The sequence below is a fragment of the Filicampus tigris genome, chromosome 18 (genome assembly GCF_054856515.1).
Source record: "Filicampus tigris isolate MCC_2025a chromosome 18, RoL_Ftig_1.0, whole genome shotgun sequence".
Taxonomy (NCBI): Eukaryota; Metazoa; Chordata; class Actinopteri; order Syngnathiformes; family Syngnathidae; genus Filicampus; species Filicampus tigris.
In genome coordinates, this window is record NC_141234.1 from 2,110,528 (window position 1) to 2,129,267 (window position 18,740).

Genomic DNA, 18,740 nt, shown 5'->3' on the forward strand with positions numbered 1-18,740 from the left:
CAGAAGGCATTTTCAGCCGAAAATGTCCGTGTAAAGAGAAAGATCCACCTTAAAAGGAGGGCGTGTGTCAAGGATCGTGCGACACGAAGCGAGGAAAAACAAGATCTCTCTCCCTCTCCCACGCATGCATGCACACGGAAACCGAAGCTAATTTAAAGCTAAATGTTTCAAACCAAAGAGAAAAGATCCACCGTAAAAAGGGGTCATGTCACGGATACATATATATATATATATATATATATATATATATATATATATATATATATATATATATATATATATATATATATATATATATATATATATATATATATACCCTCACACGCACATGCACGCAGATCCATTCAACTCTCCCACGCATGCATGCCCACACTCCCATTCATGAATACCCTCTCTCAACATACACTTTTTCTAGTTTTTCTACACACGCACACACTCAACGCTCTCACTCTCAACTCACACACACACATGCACTCAATTGGGTCTCCCACGCATGTACACACTCCCACTCACACCTCCGACTCTCCCGCTTGCACACATGCACTCTCACTTTTCTCTCTCACAATTCTCACTCGAACATACTCGACTCTCACAGTAAAGCTCACTCAACTTTCTATCACACACATTCAACTTCCGCTCTCTCTGCCAACTACTCTCAACTCTCTCACGCACGCACGCACGCACTCTCAACTCAACGTTCTCTCACACGCACGCATGCGTGCAGCCCTACCCACTAAACTCCTTTCTCTCACACACACTAAACTCTTTGCCTCTCATGACCTATCAAGTTTGTAGACTAAAATAAAATGTAGCCCAAAAAAAACCACAAGTATATTCAAAGTAACAATCAGGGGCGGAGATAGAACGTGGCTAATGGGTGGGCCTGGAAAAATCAGGGTGGGCCTGAATATTTCTCTCACTGAGCACAATCATACTGTTCCGACGCATCTTATATTAAAATAAAATGACAAACTGAATATGGAGTTCAGATCTTCCTTAGACAACCACAATTATGCCATTGTAAATATTCCATAAAATTGAATTCAATAAAATAAAAAACACAACGAAACACAATTACAAACATAATTTAGTAATAATGAATAATAAAATTGTCATAATACAATTTTTAGTAAATACAATTTTAAAAGTATATATATTTTTCATGAATCTCATTCATGGGTGGGCAGTCTGTCAAGACCCACCCATAGCTCTGCCCCTGGTAACAATCCCCCAAAATGTGTGCAAAACAAAATCAAGTAATATAAAAAAGCAGAATAAATACAATCAAATCTAAAAATGAAATATAGTAAAGTCAACTAAATACAAATGAAATACATTCAAATAAAATAGAGTGAAATAAAACGTGTACTATTCAGTTAGGCGCAAGGAAGTCACTTCCTGGAACGACAACAATTCATTCAAACGTACGCGGAACCGCACACTGGACAGTGATTGAGAAACTTTTATTGTTGACGGGGAAAACGCGAATGAGGTCCACGTTCATCGAACGCTTTTTCTTCATTAGCGCGCAATCGATGACTTCACCTTTAACGTTCAATTTACTTCCTGCTCCTCCCTGACCTGCACGCACGCAGCCCCCCCCCCTCGCTTCGCTTCGCTTCACTTCTCACATTTTTTTGCCTCCTCTTCGCTTCTCCCGCGCGTTCCTTCTTTTCTGTTTCTCCTCCGCCACGGGCATCACATGACGGCCTTAAGCTGCGTGGCGCGGCTATTTATATTTGTTGCTAATGAGGCGAGATCTCAGCGGCTGCCATGGCAACCGTCTCCGTGGAGACCGTGCTCTTGGATACCACATCTCCCGTCCCGCTTTAAATGTCCTTCCCTCGCCAACGCCGGACTAATTAACGCTCAGTTATCGCGCGCGGCCCTCGCCCTGCAACAAATCAAACGCACCCACAATTTGGAACGGCACCAAACTTTTTGGGGGGCGGGGGGGGGGGTGTTGATTAAAAAGTCTGGAAATTTACCGTGATATTCTTTTTTTTTTTTTTGCGTTGCTGTGGGCGTGGCTCCAAATTGTCCAAGTGCACCACGCGAGGGTGCACGGGCGCACCTGCTCCCTCGCGGAATGCGGATGACGGGCGCACCTCCGCGAGCACCTTGGTGGCCGGGCAAAGTCGGCTGCCGGGAACTTGACGCACGTCACGCCTGCCACCTGCTCACACCAAATACACGCACACACGCGGACTTCCTCGCACTCACAAATATACACGCGCACTTTCTCAACTCACACACGCACGCTCACTTCCTGAACACACACGTTCAGACTCTCTTTCAAACTCATGCCTTCCCTCGCAGGTTCACCCTCGTTCTGTCCCACAAACACGGGGGCGCTTGCCCAAGATAGACTTTATTGTGAATGACTTCACCTTCTTAGCCCCTTAGGCTATGTGAGACTCGAAGACTAGTAGAACTCCCTCCCACCACTTAAAAGTCCCCTCATCCCCCAGCCGGAGTCGACCCCTCCGCCCCCATCTAGTCATGCGTGAGTCATCAGTGTGAGAGGTCTGAGGGAAAACAAGCTGCCACAGTCGGACATGCCATAATAACAATGCGGCACCTCTTAAGACCCCGGTATAGATATAGACGTGTTTGTGTGTGTGTGTGTGTGTGTGTGTGTGCGCGCGCGTGCGTACCTGTGCTCACAGCTGCTGTCACCCACAAGAGGACATTTCTGCCAAAGTCTCAAAGGGAATATAAAGATGCCACCAGTGTGTGCGTGTGCACAAGAAGTTGCCAAATTGATTGGTTGCCTCACTTTGTGGCAGGAAGTGAATAAGAACGAGCTAACAATAAAGTTTGGAGTTTTCACACAAAAACTACTTTTTTTTTACCCCTGTAGGAAATAATGGAGATAATAAAATAAAAAAAGGTGGGAGCAACGGGAAAAGCATTCGCAGAAAGGTGGAGGTGCACTCAACATTATTATTGAAAGAGAGAGAGGTGGGGGGTGCGCCGGTTTGGCTACTGAATTAGGAGTCACCTTAAAGCACATTCGCAGAAAGGTGGCGACACACTCAATGTTATTCTCGGGGGGGGGGGGTGCACCCGTATGGTTATGCAATTGTGAGCCAACTGAGAGCACAGTCTCAAAGAGGTGGAGGTGCGCTCAGAGGCGCACCTGTGTGGTTACACAACAATTGAGAGCCACTTAACAGAGCGGCGCACAAAAACAATGAAAGGGAACCACAAAAAAGCCACTTCAAAAGGTAATCGTAGAGGTGCGCTCATCTTTACCAGCATCATTTCTGGAAGGGGGCGGGGGGGTGTGCCTGTGCGGTTACACAATTGGAGCCACTTGACACTCGGCAACAAAAAAAGGAAACACAAAAAGCGAGTGTACAAAAGGTTTATTTTCCACATTGTTGTGTAAGCGCTCGTTTCATCTTCCCACTCTCCTTCCTCTCGCACCCCCTTCCCTTAGCAACCCCCCCTTCCTGCTCTCCCACACAGGTTAGATCCAATGGAAGGTGCCAGGCATCTCGCCGTGAAAGAATATTGCCATCTATTTTTTTTTTTTTCATAATCTCTTTCCTCCCTCGACACCCACACGCACTTTGGAGTGCGGAAGGGGGGGCTTTGCAGTAAGAAAATGAAAAAGGGCGAGGTGGTGAGGTGGTGGGAGGGGGTGCGCGCGCGCTCATGAGAGCCAGGAGGTAGTTGTTATAGTAACTGCGTTTCTGTACCTGTCAATCACGGCTATTTCGGGCATGCGGTTCCTATGGGGGGGGGTGCGCTATGAGCCGCGTGGCGCGCAGAGATGCGTCGACAAGGAGAAAATTATAACGCGCTCAAATTAACACCCTTCGTGGCGCGCACCACTTTTTCTCACTTTGCCGTGTGAAAGACGGCGCGATATTGTGATCCGGGCAGAAAAAAAAAAAATTGCACATGCAAATGCTGGGATGATGACGCAGCGCTCAAACCGCAAATATAGCAACAAAAAAAAAAAGATGAGAACGCCAGAGACCGCTCACTTCAAACTTCCTGTCAAAAGTTGATAGAGCAAAGCAAAATGAGCCAGACAGCAATTCACAAAACAAGTTAAAAGGCAAAAGAAAGTTTGAAAAAAAAAGTCAAAGGCCATTTAAAAAAAAAAAAAAACGGTAATATTCAAATTAAAAAGTATATCTTAAGCTCACATGAAAAGTGCCAACTTTTCTCAATTGAGACAACAAAGGAGCAACACAAACTTTAATTGGGCGTAAAAAGGGCATTATTTGGCAACGGCGTCAAAATGCGATGCCTGCTTGGACGGGAGAAGGGCTATGAATTAATTATTCATCAATTTCATTGAATGAAAAGCAGCTTTCTATAGTTAGAAAGCGAAAACATACTGAAAAATCTTTATCCAAGCAAAACATCCCCCCCCCCCTCACTGTCAGCTTCCCATTCCTTCTGTTGACATTTTTTCTTTTGATAACATTAATTCCAACCCCTAAAAATGTTCCATTTGGCAATTTTTGCAGGCAAAAAACAACTTTGAGGGGTGTAAAATAAAAAAGGAAACAAAGTGAAGCAACGTTTTGGAGGCGCCAACATGGCTGCACGGCTGCATTGGGGCGCGGGCTAATTAATAGCTGTCAGCGGCGCCGCCGCCGTCATGCGCTTTTCCCAGCAATTAAAATGTGACACCCGCACCGCCGGAGAACGTCTTGTTAAAAGTGTGTGTCGGTGAGACGCCAGACACCTTTCATTGCCGCCGCCGTGCTGTACTCGATTCAGAAATCAATCAATGTGGGGGTGTTGTTGCGTCACTTCCACGAGATTAGATTTTTCCCAAATTTTGAATGCACATACCACAACATCTTGAGACAATTGCGCACCCCCTCCACCCTTACAAAAACAGTTGAGTTTTACTACCACCGCTAGTTTAACGCTAACACAAAGGAAAACACCGGAGACAGGCGAATGCATTGCGTCTATGCGGCGGCGTTCGATATTTGTGCGCAAACGCTGCAGTCAAAAACAACACTTAAGAGTAATTGTCACATTCTTGATCCTCCTCTGCGAAAAACATTTTATATGACGGCATTTTACTGAGTCACTTACAGTATCTTTACATATTCATCCATCACATTAGCTGAGCCGCTTATCCTCACGAGGGTCGCGGGCGTGCTGGAGCTACACGATATAAAGAAAAAAAAAAAAAAAAGACTACACAATTAACATTTTTACTGATAAAATTATTTTTTTCAACTTTTTTTTTTTTTTTTAACGGTGTGGGCAAGGGTCACGCAAGTGTGACGACTTAAAAGGACAATGTGTCGAATTGAGTGCCATCTAGTGGTCAGATAATAGAACGCAACGACAGAGGATGGACGCGCGCGCTTTTTGAAGCACACGCCGCAAGCCTACCAACAAAGAAAAATGTCATCACAAACGACTTCGAGTAGTGCCTCTAGTGACAAATTAAGTGTATTGCACTTGTTACACGTCAAGTAGTCATGATGCTTAGGAAATACGTGCGCTAAGTTTGTCTCCTTTGAGTATCCGTGGCACAAAGATGGCAGCGAAACATGGCAGCCTCCTGTAGGAGTTAAAAGGACCAGTGAAAAAAAATCTAAACATTCTACATATTGTCGCTTTAAGGGGGTGCGAGGTGCGCCAGTTAAGTCAAAATTTTAAAGAGGGTGCTGAGCCTAAAAAATGTTTGGGCAAAAGCCGTCTAAGGTGTAGACGACAAAAAGGCATTTTCGTTTACCGCCATTTTTCAAAAACCAAATTGTCACCCCCCCCCCCCGGAGGGCAGCGACGCACCCCCTGGTGCGCACGCGGCACTTCGGCAACCCACGGATTCGATTGTAAGTGTCGCGACCGGCGCCGAAGACAAACCTGACAAGGCGGCAAAACGTGAAAGCGGATGGATGGAAAATGGCGGCGCGAAGAACAAGAAGAAAAAGGAGACCGAGGGAGGGGGGGAGGGAGCGTGATGGATACGGGCAGCCGACCAGCGGCAGCTCGCTGCCAGCGCATCCATCCAGACGTCACGCTGCGCCACCATCTGCCACACGAGCCCGCGCGCGCTACAAGACCGGATCATTTACAGCCCAGTGAGAGAAAAGGGCCACCGTCAAAAAGGTGGCATGGCAAGCACAAAGGGGACAAAGACAAGATCTCACACACTCACTCCCTCCCTCTCACACAAAGTCACATGCACAAAATCCCACCCAAACACGCTCGCTCTCACACACCACTCCCAAACTCCCGCGCTCACTCTAATGCAATCACTCTCACGCATACTCTTTGCCACTCTCACACGCACAATCACTCCCGGGTAAAATCAATCACTCTCAAACCGCCCTCTCACACAATCACATGCACGGGGGCTCTCGCGGATGACACCATCGTTAGCCTTTCTTGACAGCAATTTAATACGCGAGGATCACCTGCGGCGCGGAGAGTGACGTGATTGAGACCTCACAGGAACGCAATTTGCATGTCATTTCAACCCGGAGGTCGCCCCCACCCCCGCCCCCCCCAGCCCCCAACTGGGCAAGAAAAAAAAAAAAAAAAAAAAGACCAATTACAGTTGCTTGCGTCGCTGCCACCATGTGGTCGCTTTAGACTTTTGGCCCGCATTTGTTTCTTTTTTTGGAAGTGGGGGAAGAAAAAAAAAAAAGAAAAGATATGTAAAATATGAAAAACTGTTTATTTAATTCTAGGTAATTTTATTATAATCAAGCATTTATTATAATCAACCAATTAAAAAAAGAAGGAAAGTATTACAAGTGCGCGTCCTCTAGAGTTTCATTTGAAACAAAACACAGCTTTTTCGAAACGGCGGCGGCGGCCCTGCAAAGAAGACAAGAGGAGTTCCTCGGGGTTAGCCAGTCGTATTGTTTTATACATATATTCATATTTAAGAATAATAGAGCACGTCTCCCGGGTTGTACAGCTTGTGATTGTGACGTGGTCGGCGGCTAAGCGAGCTAACAGCCACATTGCCTGCGTTTTGACAGGAGGGAGTTTAGAAAAAAAACAAAAAAAAAACAAGAGCCCATTTGTGTGTGTGTACATCTAGCTGAGGGAGCGGAAGAGAGTTTGGAGGGTGGTGCACACCGCCCGGACCGTACACCCGCTGGGGAGTCCTCCGAGCGCAGACCAGTCGGGGACGGCGGACATTTTTTTGTATTAGTGTGTCTATCAAAGTAAGGAGAAAAAGTGCTTCGAGATCCCAGAGGAAAGAAGAGAAAACAAAGTAGCAAACTTCCTGAAATAAGGAGAAAAGTGTTAAGGGGGGGGGGGGGTGCGCTGTTGTGGTTTACTGCTGAGGGTAGTAGTTCGGCTGCTGTGAGGGTTGCTGGGAGGGCTGCTGGGGATAGCCGGGGTAGCCCTGCGTGGCCGGGGGGGCCGCCGGGTAGCCCGCCTGGCCCGGGACGCCCTGGTAGGGCATGTAGGGCACGTTGTACTGGCCGTAGGCGTACGGGTTGTAGCCCATCGGCATCTGGAAGTACCTGCCAGGACACGGCGGCGTTAGGCTTGCACGTGGGTGCGCGGGGGTGCGCTCGCGTCTCATCAATGCGGAACTCACTGCGGGTACCCCTGGTAGGCGGGGTAAGGGGGTCCCTGCGCCGTAGAGGGTGGCGCCACCGGCGGCGGGTTGCTGGCGGATGCGCCGGCCGAGGGTGCGCCGGCTGGTGCGGTCTGCGGAGTCAAGACAGGCGGAGTCAAGACGGGCGGGGGGGGCCGGGCAGGGGGCTGGGATTTGGCTTGGGTCTGCTGGGGGGTCTGCGGGGGGGCCTGGTTCTGCAAGGACAGAGATGAGTGAGGCGCCAGTAGTTTGGATTTTTATTTTATTTTTTGGGGGGATGCGTCTGGAAAAGAGGGGATGCGCCACCTCTTTGGCACGTTGCTGTCCCCCACCCCCACCAAACCCCCAAAGATAAATGCGGAAATGTTGGCACCTCATCTACTGAATACAATTAAATAATGAGTTCAGGCTTTTATTTTGGAGTGTGTGCTGAGGCGTGGGGGTACGCCAAGCCTAGTCATACTACGGAAGGAGGTATATCGCTAAAAACATTTGGCAAAGATTGGTGTAATAACAATGGTCAACTCACAGCAGCACAATTTCAGGTATGTTGGCCAAGAATTAAATAATAAATAGAAAATGGGGTACACACGCTCTCCCGGCTTTAAGGGTGGAAAGACGCAACAGCGCTCCCGGCTCTAGTGGTAGGAATGCGATTATGCGCTCCCGTCCTTAATGGGTTAAAAAGTTAGTGAAAGACTGTTGGCCAAAGGAGGCATAAATGCATTTTTTTTTTGGTAGCCTTGTTTTTGTAGGGTGTGTCCTAGGAAATGGGGTGCGCCAAATTGGGATGTTGAAGGGGGTCTGTAGCTTAACATGTATACCCAAAAGTGACTTTAAAAGAATGTTAAATGCAGTATGATCATTTCCTCTCAGTTTTTTTTTTATTTTTTAAGTGTGCGTATAGGAGTGGTGCGCCTACACCACTGTGACATTCAAGAGGGTGCGCGGATGTCTGACGGAAGCCCATCGCAGGGGAAGACTGACTTGACGGTAACAGGCCCGACGAGGCGGGAACTTACAAATATGGTCCTGGGAGCGGGGGTGGGGCCCCCGGCGGGGGCCGGTGGTTGACTCTGGTAAGCGGGGACGTTGAAGTTGGGGGCGCTGGGCTCACAGGCGATACTCTGTTGCAGCTCCCTGGAAAAAGAGAAAAATTCACAGGTGTCAAAACCCGGACTAGAACTTTCCTTCATCCACCTGTAGGGGTGAAGCGACTCACTTGAGGAGCTCATCCCGCTCCGTCTTGCGAGCGAAGACAATGTCGCAGCATTTGTTCTGGAACTTGAGCAGGATCTCCGTCAGGTCGTTGTAGAACTGCAAGGACGGGGGGGGTGACAAACGGATAAAAGTGCCTGCGCATCGGCAACCCGACTCGGCAGGACGGACGAGGGGGCACCTTGGTGCCTTCGCGCAGGTTGCTGCTGATCTCCACGTAACTGTCGTGGGCCGAGGCCAGCTTCTTGAGGACCTCCTCTCGCTGGTTGGCCTCTGTGTTGGACTGCTTCAGGCTGCTGAACTCTTGATGTGACGTCTTTCCAAAAAAAAAAAAAAGACAAAAAGAAAAAAAAAAGGAGGGCAAGGGGGCAAAGTCACCTTTCAGGCATCTCTTTTCACACGCTATCAACTACGTGACAAACGCTATGATAGAAGTCAACGTTTACGACGAGTGATTTAGTGCCGCCGCGCTTCAAAAATCACCTCGGCGCTGAAAGACGAGCAGTCACCGCCGCAAGTGCGGCATGCAGGGGCACCTCGACTTAAAAAACAGTCGCTCAGACAATTATTATTTTTTGGTCTTGAGTTTCGAGCAAAAATAACTCTAAAAATATTAAGAAATAAACATAGCGTTGCTATCGTGTGAAAAACACTTTTTTTTTTCAATTTTCTTATTTTTACATGAATCATGTTTCCGCGGGGCGGCACGGTGGTCGACTGGTTAGCACGTCCGCCTCACAGTTCAGAGGTCGGGGGTTCGATCCCAGCTCCGGCCTCCCTGTGTGGAGTTTGCATGTTCTCCCCGTGCCTGCGTGGGTTTTCTCCGGGTACTCCGGTTTCCTCCCACATTCCAAAAACATGCATGGTAAGTTGATTGGACTCTCTAAAAAAAATTGCCCCTAGGTGTGATTGTGAGTGCGGATGTTTGTCTTTGTGTGCCCTGCGATTGGCTGGCAACCAATTCAGGGTGTCCCCCGCCCACTGCCCAAAGACAGCTGGGATAGGCTCCAGCACGCCCCGCGACCCTTGTGAGGATAAGCGGTACAGATAATGGATGGATGGATGGATGTTTCCGCGTTACAGACATCGCATTCAAGTGAAAATTAAAAAAAAAAAAAAAAAGTCTCCAAAATTGGAGACAAGTGTTTTTTCACAGGACAGCGCCGATATGCTTTAAGACCTTTCAACAAAGTTAAGAGTTTTCATTTCATTTTTTTGGGGACGCCAATATTTTCCTTTTACTGAAAATGAATATCGGCTCTCGGCCTCCTTGTTTACTAATAATCGGTATCGGCCTTGAAAACAAAACAAAAACACATCGCTCTCTCTGATTTAAAAACCACGTTTCGAATAAAAGACAACGGCGTGCAAACATTCCCCCCGCCTCCCTATTTTGTTGCAACGTTAAATACGAAGCTGAAGTAATGTGAAACAGTCAATTGCAAGTCAGACCTTGTAAGCGCTAAGGCACCAAATAAGTTATTTTATTCTTTGTATTATCATTCGTCCAATTAATCCGAATTTTATTCTGTCAAGTATCAGATGGCGTCTTGTGAGTAGTTTCATTTTAGTCCGAGCGCCTTGTATTGTTGTGACATGTCATAAAAATCCCGCTAAAGGGGGGGGGGGCGGCGCTTACCTGAATCTGCGCCAGCAGCTCCTCCTGCTGGCGAAGGCTGGCCTGCACCCTCTGGTTGTGCTCGCTGTACAGCTGGTCCAGCCGGCTCACCGACAGCTGCTCCTCGTTGATGGCGCCGTCCTTGGCCAGCGCCGTCAGGAAGGTGGCCGACATGTCGAAGGTCACGCCCTTGATGTCCGACTCCAGCGCCTCGCGCTCCCGCTTCACCTGCTCCAGCCGGGCCAGCTGCGAGCGCAGCACGCCCACCACCTCGCTGCCCTGCAGCGTCTTGGCGGGGTTGGCGGAGGGCAGCGCGGCGCTCAGCTCGCTCTCGGGCTTGCACAGCAGCGCGATCATGTCGCAGTGGGCGTTGTAGCGGTCCTTCACCACCTGGTCCGCCTGCACCGCCTTGTCCAGGATGTTGCGGAAGTTGCCGCCCTCTAGGACATAAAGCGTGAGCACGAGCGCAAATGTCAAGGGATGCGTCTCCTTTTTTTCCCCCGGACTTTGGTTTGAATTAAAACAAAAAAAAAAAAAAAAAAAAAGGAAAAAAAAGTTCTTATTTCCAGGTTAAATCATTTGAAGTTTGGGTTTTCTAAATTGAAAAAAATATGATATAAATATATATATTATATATAAATAATGTTTACTCAAAAACGGACTGGTTGGAAATGCTCACATAACTATAACATTTGCAAATAAAAATGTATTAAAAATTTCATTGGTTAAATTCACAATCAAACTAATTAAAATGAGTGTGCACCCAAATTTCAGCATATCATCAACATGACTTTTAAAGAAATTAGGAAAAACACACGTTTGATTTTTGAATGGAACTTGAAAGGAATATGCGGAGCCAACCTCTTTAGGTACATTTCTATCGTCTGAGAAATGAGACAAATGGATCGTTTATGCCATCGTGTTTGGACGTCATTCATTTTGAAACCGGCGGTCGTACCTGAGCGAAGCGGCTTGTAGAGGTCTCCAGACGGGGTCCTGTTCCAGCGTTGGTTGAATTTGGCTCTCAGATCCGTGTCAGTCGTCTCCTCATCGTCCAGCATTTTCAGTGCCTTGGGGAGAAGAAGAAAAAAAAAAAAAATCACATCAATGCATAAACATTTGCAATTTGCTTTCCCGTCCGTTCATGCTGAATTTCCAACAGAGTCTTCAAAACAATCACGACTCACACGACACAAATTCTGCCCGGCAACTTGGCTCAAAGGCGCATACTTTTCCTCTCTTTTGCTTGCACTTGAGCTCGTTGTCTTTTTTTTCTTTTCTCAATTTTTTTTTTGTTTCATCGCAAGCCTCTACTTTGGGGAGAAATTCTCCACTTTGGACTTTTTCCCAGTTTGTCAACAAACTTGGAAGCGCGTTTCAAGTGGATCCCGCCGTCTGTTTGCGAGCAGAGCGGCTTGGCGGCCGAGAGAGCGGACGCGCAGTCCTTGGCCCGAACATCAGTGGATTCCGTTTTTAATGAAGATTCTGATCTGGGATTTCCGCCATTCGGGATTATTAAGGCTTTCGAACATTTGTGTGCGTGTAGTTGTGTCGCCGTGTCCGAGCCAGCCTGTAAGCGGCGTCGCGTGCGACTTTGTCAAGATGACAAACAAGCTGTCGCCGCGCGTTTGAAGTCGGCTCCCGCACCAACACTTTGCTGTGCCGCTCCGAACGGCCGCGTCGTTTTGCTGAACTTCATCACGCTTTATTGCGACGCTTGACGAGGTCGCTTCATCGCGACGTGTCACAGGGATGTGCAATGAATTGGAATTCAAATACGATTATTACACTTCACGACTACAAAATTGGCATAATCGCTACAAAATTGGCATAATCGTAAAAAACAATTATTAATATGCTTTGTTGACACACAAGGTTGTGTTTCTTATTTTATAACAAATTTCATAATTGTTTCAAACTTACATCATTATAGTGTTTTTTTCTTTTCTTTTGTACCCAAAAAAAATTAAATAAAATAAAATTTATAAAAAATAAAAAAAAAATCAATGATTGTTTGAATATTGGTGATTTCAATTATTACCATGATTAATATTCCCCCCCCCCCCCCATAATCGAGCAGCCCTAACACGTCACGATGCCGCTTTGCGCGTTTCCACTCCCTCACCTCATCCAGAATTTCCCGGTTGCGGGTGAGCAGCTCGGGCAAGTCCTTGATGAGCTGCTCGATGCTCTGCAGCCCGCCCTGCTGCACCACCGAGCGGGCCTTCTCGGCGATGGACTGCGGGACGGAGTCCCCGGAGAGGTCCTCCAGAGCGGCCGGCAGGTTGAGGGATGCCAGAACCCTGGCGGCGATCAAAACAGCGGCGAGCAAAGTCAGATTCGCCCCCGAGTCGCGGCGGGCGGCGGCGGCTGCGGACGAGATGCGTTACCCGTTGCAGAGATTGGTGGCCTCCCGCATGCTTCCCACCAGTCGGTTGACCGTTTCCGATTTGCGCTGGCCGTACACGCTCATGGACTGCTGGACTGCCATGGGAACCATCATCTCAAACAAGTCTGAAGGGAGCGCGATGGGGAAAGAGAAGAAGCACGCCGTCAAAGAGAGACGAAAATGACTTTCTTTCTGTTTCTGATTGCGCGCTCGCACCTGAGAACTTCTGGCTGAGCGGCGGCGTGATGGCGGTGGCCTTCACCAATGTCGCCTTGCCGATGGGCTCCAGGTCCTTCGTCTCGGGCACGCGGTCGTGGTAGATGAAGTCGTTGTCCTTCCTGGCGGCGGTGAGCGAGCGGTTGATCTTCTCCGTCAGGTCCTTGACGCTCACGTACTCGTCGTAGCGCGACGCCACCGTCTTCACCAGATCGGCCGCGCGCTGAACGCAGGAGGTGCGTGTCAAACTTCCTCGGCTGGCACTTTTTTGGGGGGGGGGTGGGGGGGGGGGTCCGTGCGCCGCCGCCTACCTGCAGGCGGGCGATCTCCTCTCCGAAATGCTTCTTGTGCTTGGCGAGGGCGCTCTGGTGGAGCTCGGCGTTGGCCTGCATGATGCAGTGCTTGGCCGCCAGCACGGGCAGCACTTCCTGAAAGTAAAAATACTGACCAGGGAGAAGGCAACCACAGAGCGGGACGCACACAAATGCACACACATGCACGGTACCAAGGCAGTCCAACAACAACAACAACAACAAAAGCAGCCAAGGGGGTGCAAAAATAAAAACAAAAACACCAGGGGGGGGCGGAGTTGGGGGGGGAGGGACGCCACCACCACGAGGGATGCAGAAAGAAAAGGAAGACAACGGGAGAGAAAACAGAAGAGGCTGTGAGTGGTTAACCCTTCAGCAGGGGGCGCCAAAACTTCACCCAGAAGTTCCCCAAACACACGCACATGCACCAGTGTGCCTTGCCAATGCTAATTCCAGATTGAATCGAGGTCCTAATTGGACAATATGTTTCAGATATAACAATTCAGAACAATTGTTCTGAACATTTTGCCCCTCATGAAGCGCACCACAATAACGCACACATTGTTTAGCAAAAGTTGTGGCTGATTCGAGTCGAGTGCGTAATGTCAAAGCTCCGTAAACGATGACAGACTTTGCCTGATGATGTCATCCACTTGAACCGACCAACCAGAGGAGCCCAGGAGGGGGGGGGGGGGGTAGGGGGGAAAGCCAGAGGCCACATGTGCACAGTCCCACAACCAGCGCCCCTCGCATGTGCACACTCAAGCGGTTTCCTCAAATACATTCAGCGTGAATACTTTGGGGTTTTTACTTTCAGAGAGCAACAGGGGAAAAGCAGATACACAAAAACGTGGAGTATTCTTCTTAACATAGACATTTATGTCATTTTATAATTGTGTATTTATTCGACCAGCATTCTAATTCTAGACAGAGGAAACGTGGTGAAAAGATTGAATCATGTTCGACCAAAACGATTTCAAGGTACAAGGGTGCTTTCCACGCACAGTAACGGAGCGCGTGTATCATTCAGGTTGAGCATGTTGGGCATACCTTGGGCAGGTTGTCTTTGTACTGACACTGCTTGAAGGCATCGCCGTAGAAGTCTGCCGCCTGATTAGACAGCTTGGCGATGATGGCGTCCTTCATCCTGTCTGAAGACGACAACAAGAGAGTCGTTCAACGCCGCGTGTGTCCTGAAACATCCCCTCTAATTGATGCCTCCCCCGTCTGCACTTGAGCAAATAAAAACAACCCCGGCCACCATCTCGTTGAAATATGATCATGCGCAACTCCAGAGACACAACTGGGCCTCAAGCTGGATGCAATCTGTTTATTGTGATGACAAATGTCCCCTAGTGGCTAATTAGAAATGCTGCGCGGGTCCCAAAAATAAACCGCTTAGCATAGCGCTACGCTCGTGGTTTGGGCGTACCAAATGACAGGTTTTGCTTTACCTGTGGTGGCTTTGAGGAAGAAGACCTCCTGGGCCTGGGCCAGCATGATGACGCTGAGGGTGCCCACCGTTTCGGGGGCGATGTCCATGGTGGGCTCGCGGTTGAGGGCCGACAGCACCGTGTCTTTGATGTGGCCGAAGGCGCCGCTGGCCAGCTGCGCGACAAAGCACGTCAACATTGCACACACGTGACAAGGTCCACGATTTCATTTCGACTGCGTAAAATCATCACCGGCTGATTTGTTTTATAGCCGCTTGACAGCCGGCTTTGTTCGTGAGCGGTAAAAACTTTGAAACAAACTTCATCGGAACTTTCCAGAGTGGTGGCGTGGGGGCCTAAGGAGAATTTGTCAAGTTTTGGTCCAGATCCGGCTAGCTTAAGATTTCTTTTGTCCCGACTAGCAGAGATCCGATGAGTTTTCTCTTCTAATTCTTTTTTAAAAAGATTTCACAACTCGTTACTTAAGCAGGAAAAACCTCTAAACAAACTAAGTCGGAACTAAAACGGTGACGCAACTGCCAAAGAGAAGTTCGAAGGCAGATCTGGCTAAATGAGTGAATCAGGGGACTTATTCACATCTGTTAGTGATACAGTCCACTTGCATCAAGGCGCCAAAGCATCCACACGAGTGAGTCGGCTAAGTCACCTGATAATATTTGGCGGCGTTTTTGAGGCCCTCGTCGTTGTCCAGGTTCTGCTCGGAGGCGATTTGGCTGGCCAGCGCCGCCGCGTTGAACAGCACGCACGTCTTCTCGTAGCCCAGGCTGGCCAACGCTGTCAAACATGGCACACGTTTTGCCCTCCAAAGTGACCAAACTTCCAACAATTTGCTTTTTTTTTTTCCCCCCTTCTGTGAGCTGCTTTGACATTTTGTTAGCAAAACAAAACTAGCACGCCAACACATTCACGGACGGATTATAATTTCGCTTTGTTTTTCCTGTCCAATGTTTCAATATTGTTTCTTAACGTACACATTGTTTGGCGGTCTGAAATGTCTGTGATAAAACACACACAAGCGCACCCTTGTGCTCGGGTCTAACACAACAATCCGCCTTATCCAACCTGTTTGGGCATGTCGCGTGATCTATTTATGGCGTGTCAGAGACGAACGGTCATCTTGGTCAAGCGCTTACCCAGCTTGACGGAGCCGCCGAACAGCGAGCCTTTATCGAAGGCATCTTTCCACGTGAAGGTTAAGCACAGCTGCGGAGGGAGAATCAAAACACACAGATGACTTGTTGTTGGGTTGAAGGGGGTGTGTGGGGGGGGGGGGGGTGAAAAACAACACAACGGCGTGTAATCCATTACCTGGTTTTCACTGAAGGGGAACTTGGCCTCCACAGCGCACAGTTGGTCATAATATCTGCACAGAGGGGAAGACGTGACACCGCTCAAAGTGGATGCTTAAGATTAGACAAAAAAAATTAAGCTAACTAGCTGCTATAAGTTTCGTCAATTCATCTCAACATTAGGCTTTTGTGTCTTATGGGCTTTACGAGAAAAAGTGTTTTTTTTGGTTGTTTTTTTTTTAACCAATGGAGTGACAATTCTAAAGGTTAGCTGCTAATGCTAAGATCATGCTAGCTTAATGCCAACTGGCTAGCTGCTAGACGCATTGTCACTTGTTACTAAAGTAACAGGTACAGTGATGCATCTTTTTTCTGTGACAATAAAATATGTTTGCTACCAACAAAGCTTCTTTCTTACACTTGCGTGACAATTAAAAGCATTAGCCGCTCATGTTAAGCGCTGACTTGGAAGTACTGTGACAATGTTTTAAGGGGCTTCGCCTCAGCCAGGACAAACAGCGCAGCTCAAGTTATAACATTCGTGATAGGGCAAAAACAAACAAAACGCTGCTTTCACACACAGACAAGCAATGCTGGAAGGTGAGCTGAGGCGTGCCTGAGTAAAGAAAACCTGAGCGCACACAATGGTTGCCACGGTGACGTCAACACATGCTCTGCCCCCCCCCTTCCCTGGTTGCTGTTGCCAAGGAGCAAAGGTCCACTGCAGCAGTGTGCTGCTCTTTCACACAGAGAAACTGCATCAGCGCTACCTTGAGCATGCTACTGCAATATCTTGCTTCTGCTCGGCTCTCCTCTTGGTCCCACGCAAATACACAAAAAAAAAAAACAACTCTTTTACAGGAAATGTGGAATGGAGCTATAATTAAACTTTCTATCATGCTTGGCTAGTAAAAAATTTATCTCATCAATGGCAGTCAAAAAGCCCCCAAAGCCAAGAACATACCTGACGAGTCACGTCAGCGGAATCCGGCCTGTCGCCTGTCGCTTAGTAACAAGTCTAACAACTACGCTCTGGAGTTTTTAACTCGCATGACACGTATGGGAAAAGTGTAATCATACAGCCAAACTTGAGATTTTTTTGTGTCCACGTACAAACAAGATGACTACTTCCTTATTCATAAATACCTGCCCTTTAAATGTGAGTTGGCTCTGTTAGGTGAGGTAATGCTGTATTACTGTATATAGTTGTTGTTGTTTTCTTTGGAACAAAGGCACCGCCCCCCGCCAACGAGACTTTGGAAGATATAATAACATTTTTGATAACATTCCCGTAAATTAGAATAGAAATCCCAATTTTGCTGCATTTTATTGAAGAAAAACAATTTGTTTTCTAGAAAAAAATATACAGTTTAATTTTCAAATGTTGCAATGATACATAGTCAGATTCTTTTTAATCGAGGAAAATAGTCTTTTTTCCCCCCATTTCATCAAGAAAAAAGTTGAGATTTAAGAAAAAAATCTTACATAGTCAGATAGAAATATTTTTCTTGCACGTAGAGTTCTACATAAATAAAGAATCAAGGAAAATCTTCCAATTTAATTGATTTTTCTGAGAAACTAGTTAAAATATTTTTGAGAAAAACGTGTAATCTTTAAGTTGTATTCTTTTGAGATACAAAAACGTAACAATATCATTTTTAAAACAAAAAATCGTGAGAAAAAAATCGTCACATTTGGCCGAGAAAAAAAGTCGCCATAACACAGCCGCGATATTACAAGCAGTAAAGGTGCATGACTTAAGTTGTATATTTGATGTTAAAGAGAAAAAAGAGGAATATTATGAGATGACAACCTGTCTTCCACGAAAAAATATGTTCTTATTTACACACGTTGTATTGTTGAAGCATTTTCAATCATGTGAACTCGATTAATACACTGGCTAATATGTTGTGGTCACGTGACAGGAGCGAGCAAGCATTTCTGGCGAGTTCAAACCAAAGTCCTTGTCAGTATGTCAGTTTTCCTTCGAAACAACACAAATAATGTAAATAGGGTATTGTTTAAACAAGTCCATATTTTAGAGTATGTTTGAGTGACTTACTGCATGCTCTCCAGCCGAAGATAGCCGGCTAGCTGCCTAAGCTTATCCGGCTAAGCTAACGCAGATAACGTATCAGGGTGCGGCGACGAAGCAACATTACGAAATGTAAAATGGCGGCCACTCCACTACGACTAACAACAATTTCTCTATAATGAATTTCCTATCGTTTATTTTACCTGAGCAGGCTCTCCAGAGAGCTCTCGTGTTTGTCCAGCGGCCTTCCCAGCGCGTTCCGCCGTAGCTTGTTGAGCTCCTCCACGGCTCGAATGTACTCCGCCTGCTCCTCGCCCGCCGGGTAAGTGGACGTCACGTATTTCGACAGCGGCTTGACCAAGTCCACTTCCGAGGACTTTTTCAGCGGCACGGAAATAAACGTCGCCATTTGGTGCCGCAGGAGTCTTTGTCAACTTTAATATCGGGGGAGAGGACAACAGAGCTCCACCGAGCGACCACCAAACACAAGACAACAAACCAGATGATTCACTTCCTGGATTGGGCCTGTCAAATGACGTCATAAAGACGGGAAGACTCGCACTGCGCAGTCTCAGTAGGTTGGCCTCTTAATTTAAAAAATAAAACTGTTTTCTGAATGGACCTGTTTTTGCCAAATGCAAGAAGGAATATAAAT

General features: G+C 47.4%; 1 protein-coding gene across 3 annotated transcripts; it reads right to left on the reverse strand.

The window, feature by feature from the left end:
- Positions 1-6,847: 6,847 nt before the first annotated feature.
- On the reverse strand, positions 6,848-18,616 carry pdcd6ip (programmed cell death 6 interacting protein). Of its 3 annotated transcripts, none has more exons than XM_086014139.1 (17): positions 18,289-18,616; positions 16,070-16,124; positions 15,895-15,964; positions 15,408-15,535; positions 14,762-14,915; positions 14,358-14,458; positions 13,308-13,424; positions 12,997-13,219; positions 12,782-12,905; positions 12,517-12,694; positions 11,350-11,461; positions 10,413-10,831; positions 8,955-9,089; positions 8,778-8,872; positions 8,578-8,695; positions 7,556-7,770; positions 6,848-7,478 (listed from the first exon to the last, which is right to left on the reverse strand). In XM_086014139.1, exons 1-17 carry the CDS (start codon positions 18,492-18,494, stop codon positions 7,286-7,288), a joined length of 2,643 nt encoding a protein of 880 aa, XP_085870265.1. In that variant the 5' UTR covers positions 18,495-18,616; the 3' UTR covers positions 6,848-7,285. The 3 variants fall into 3 exon arrangements, with proteins under 3 accessions (XP_085870265.1, XP_085870264.1, XP_085870266.1); XM_086014138.1 differs by having other exon boundaries at positions 13,308-13,439; XM_086014140.1 differs by having other exon boundaries at positions 7,556-7,668; positions 13,308-13,439; positions 18,289-18,615.
- Positions 18,617-18,740: the final 124 nt, after the last annotated feature.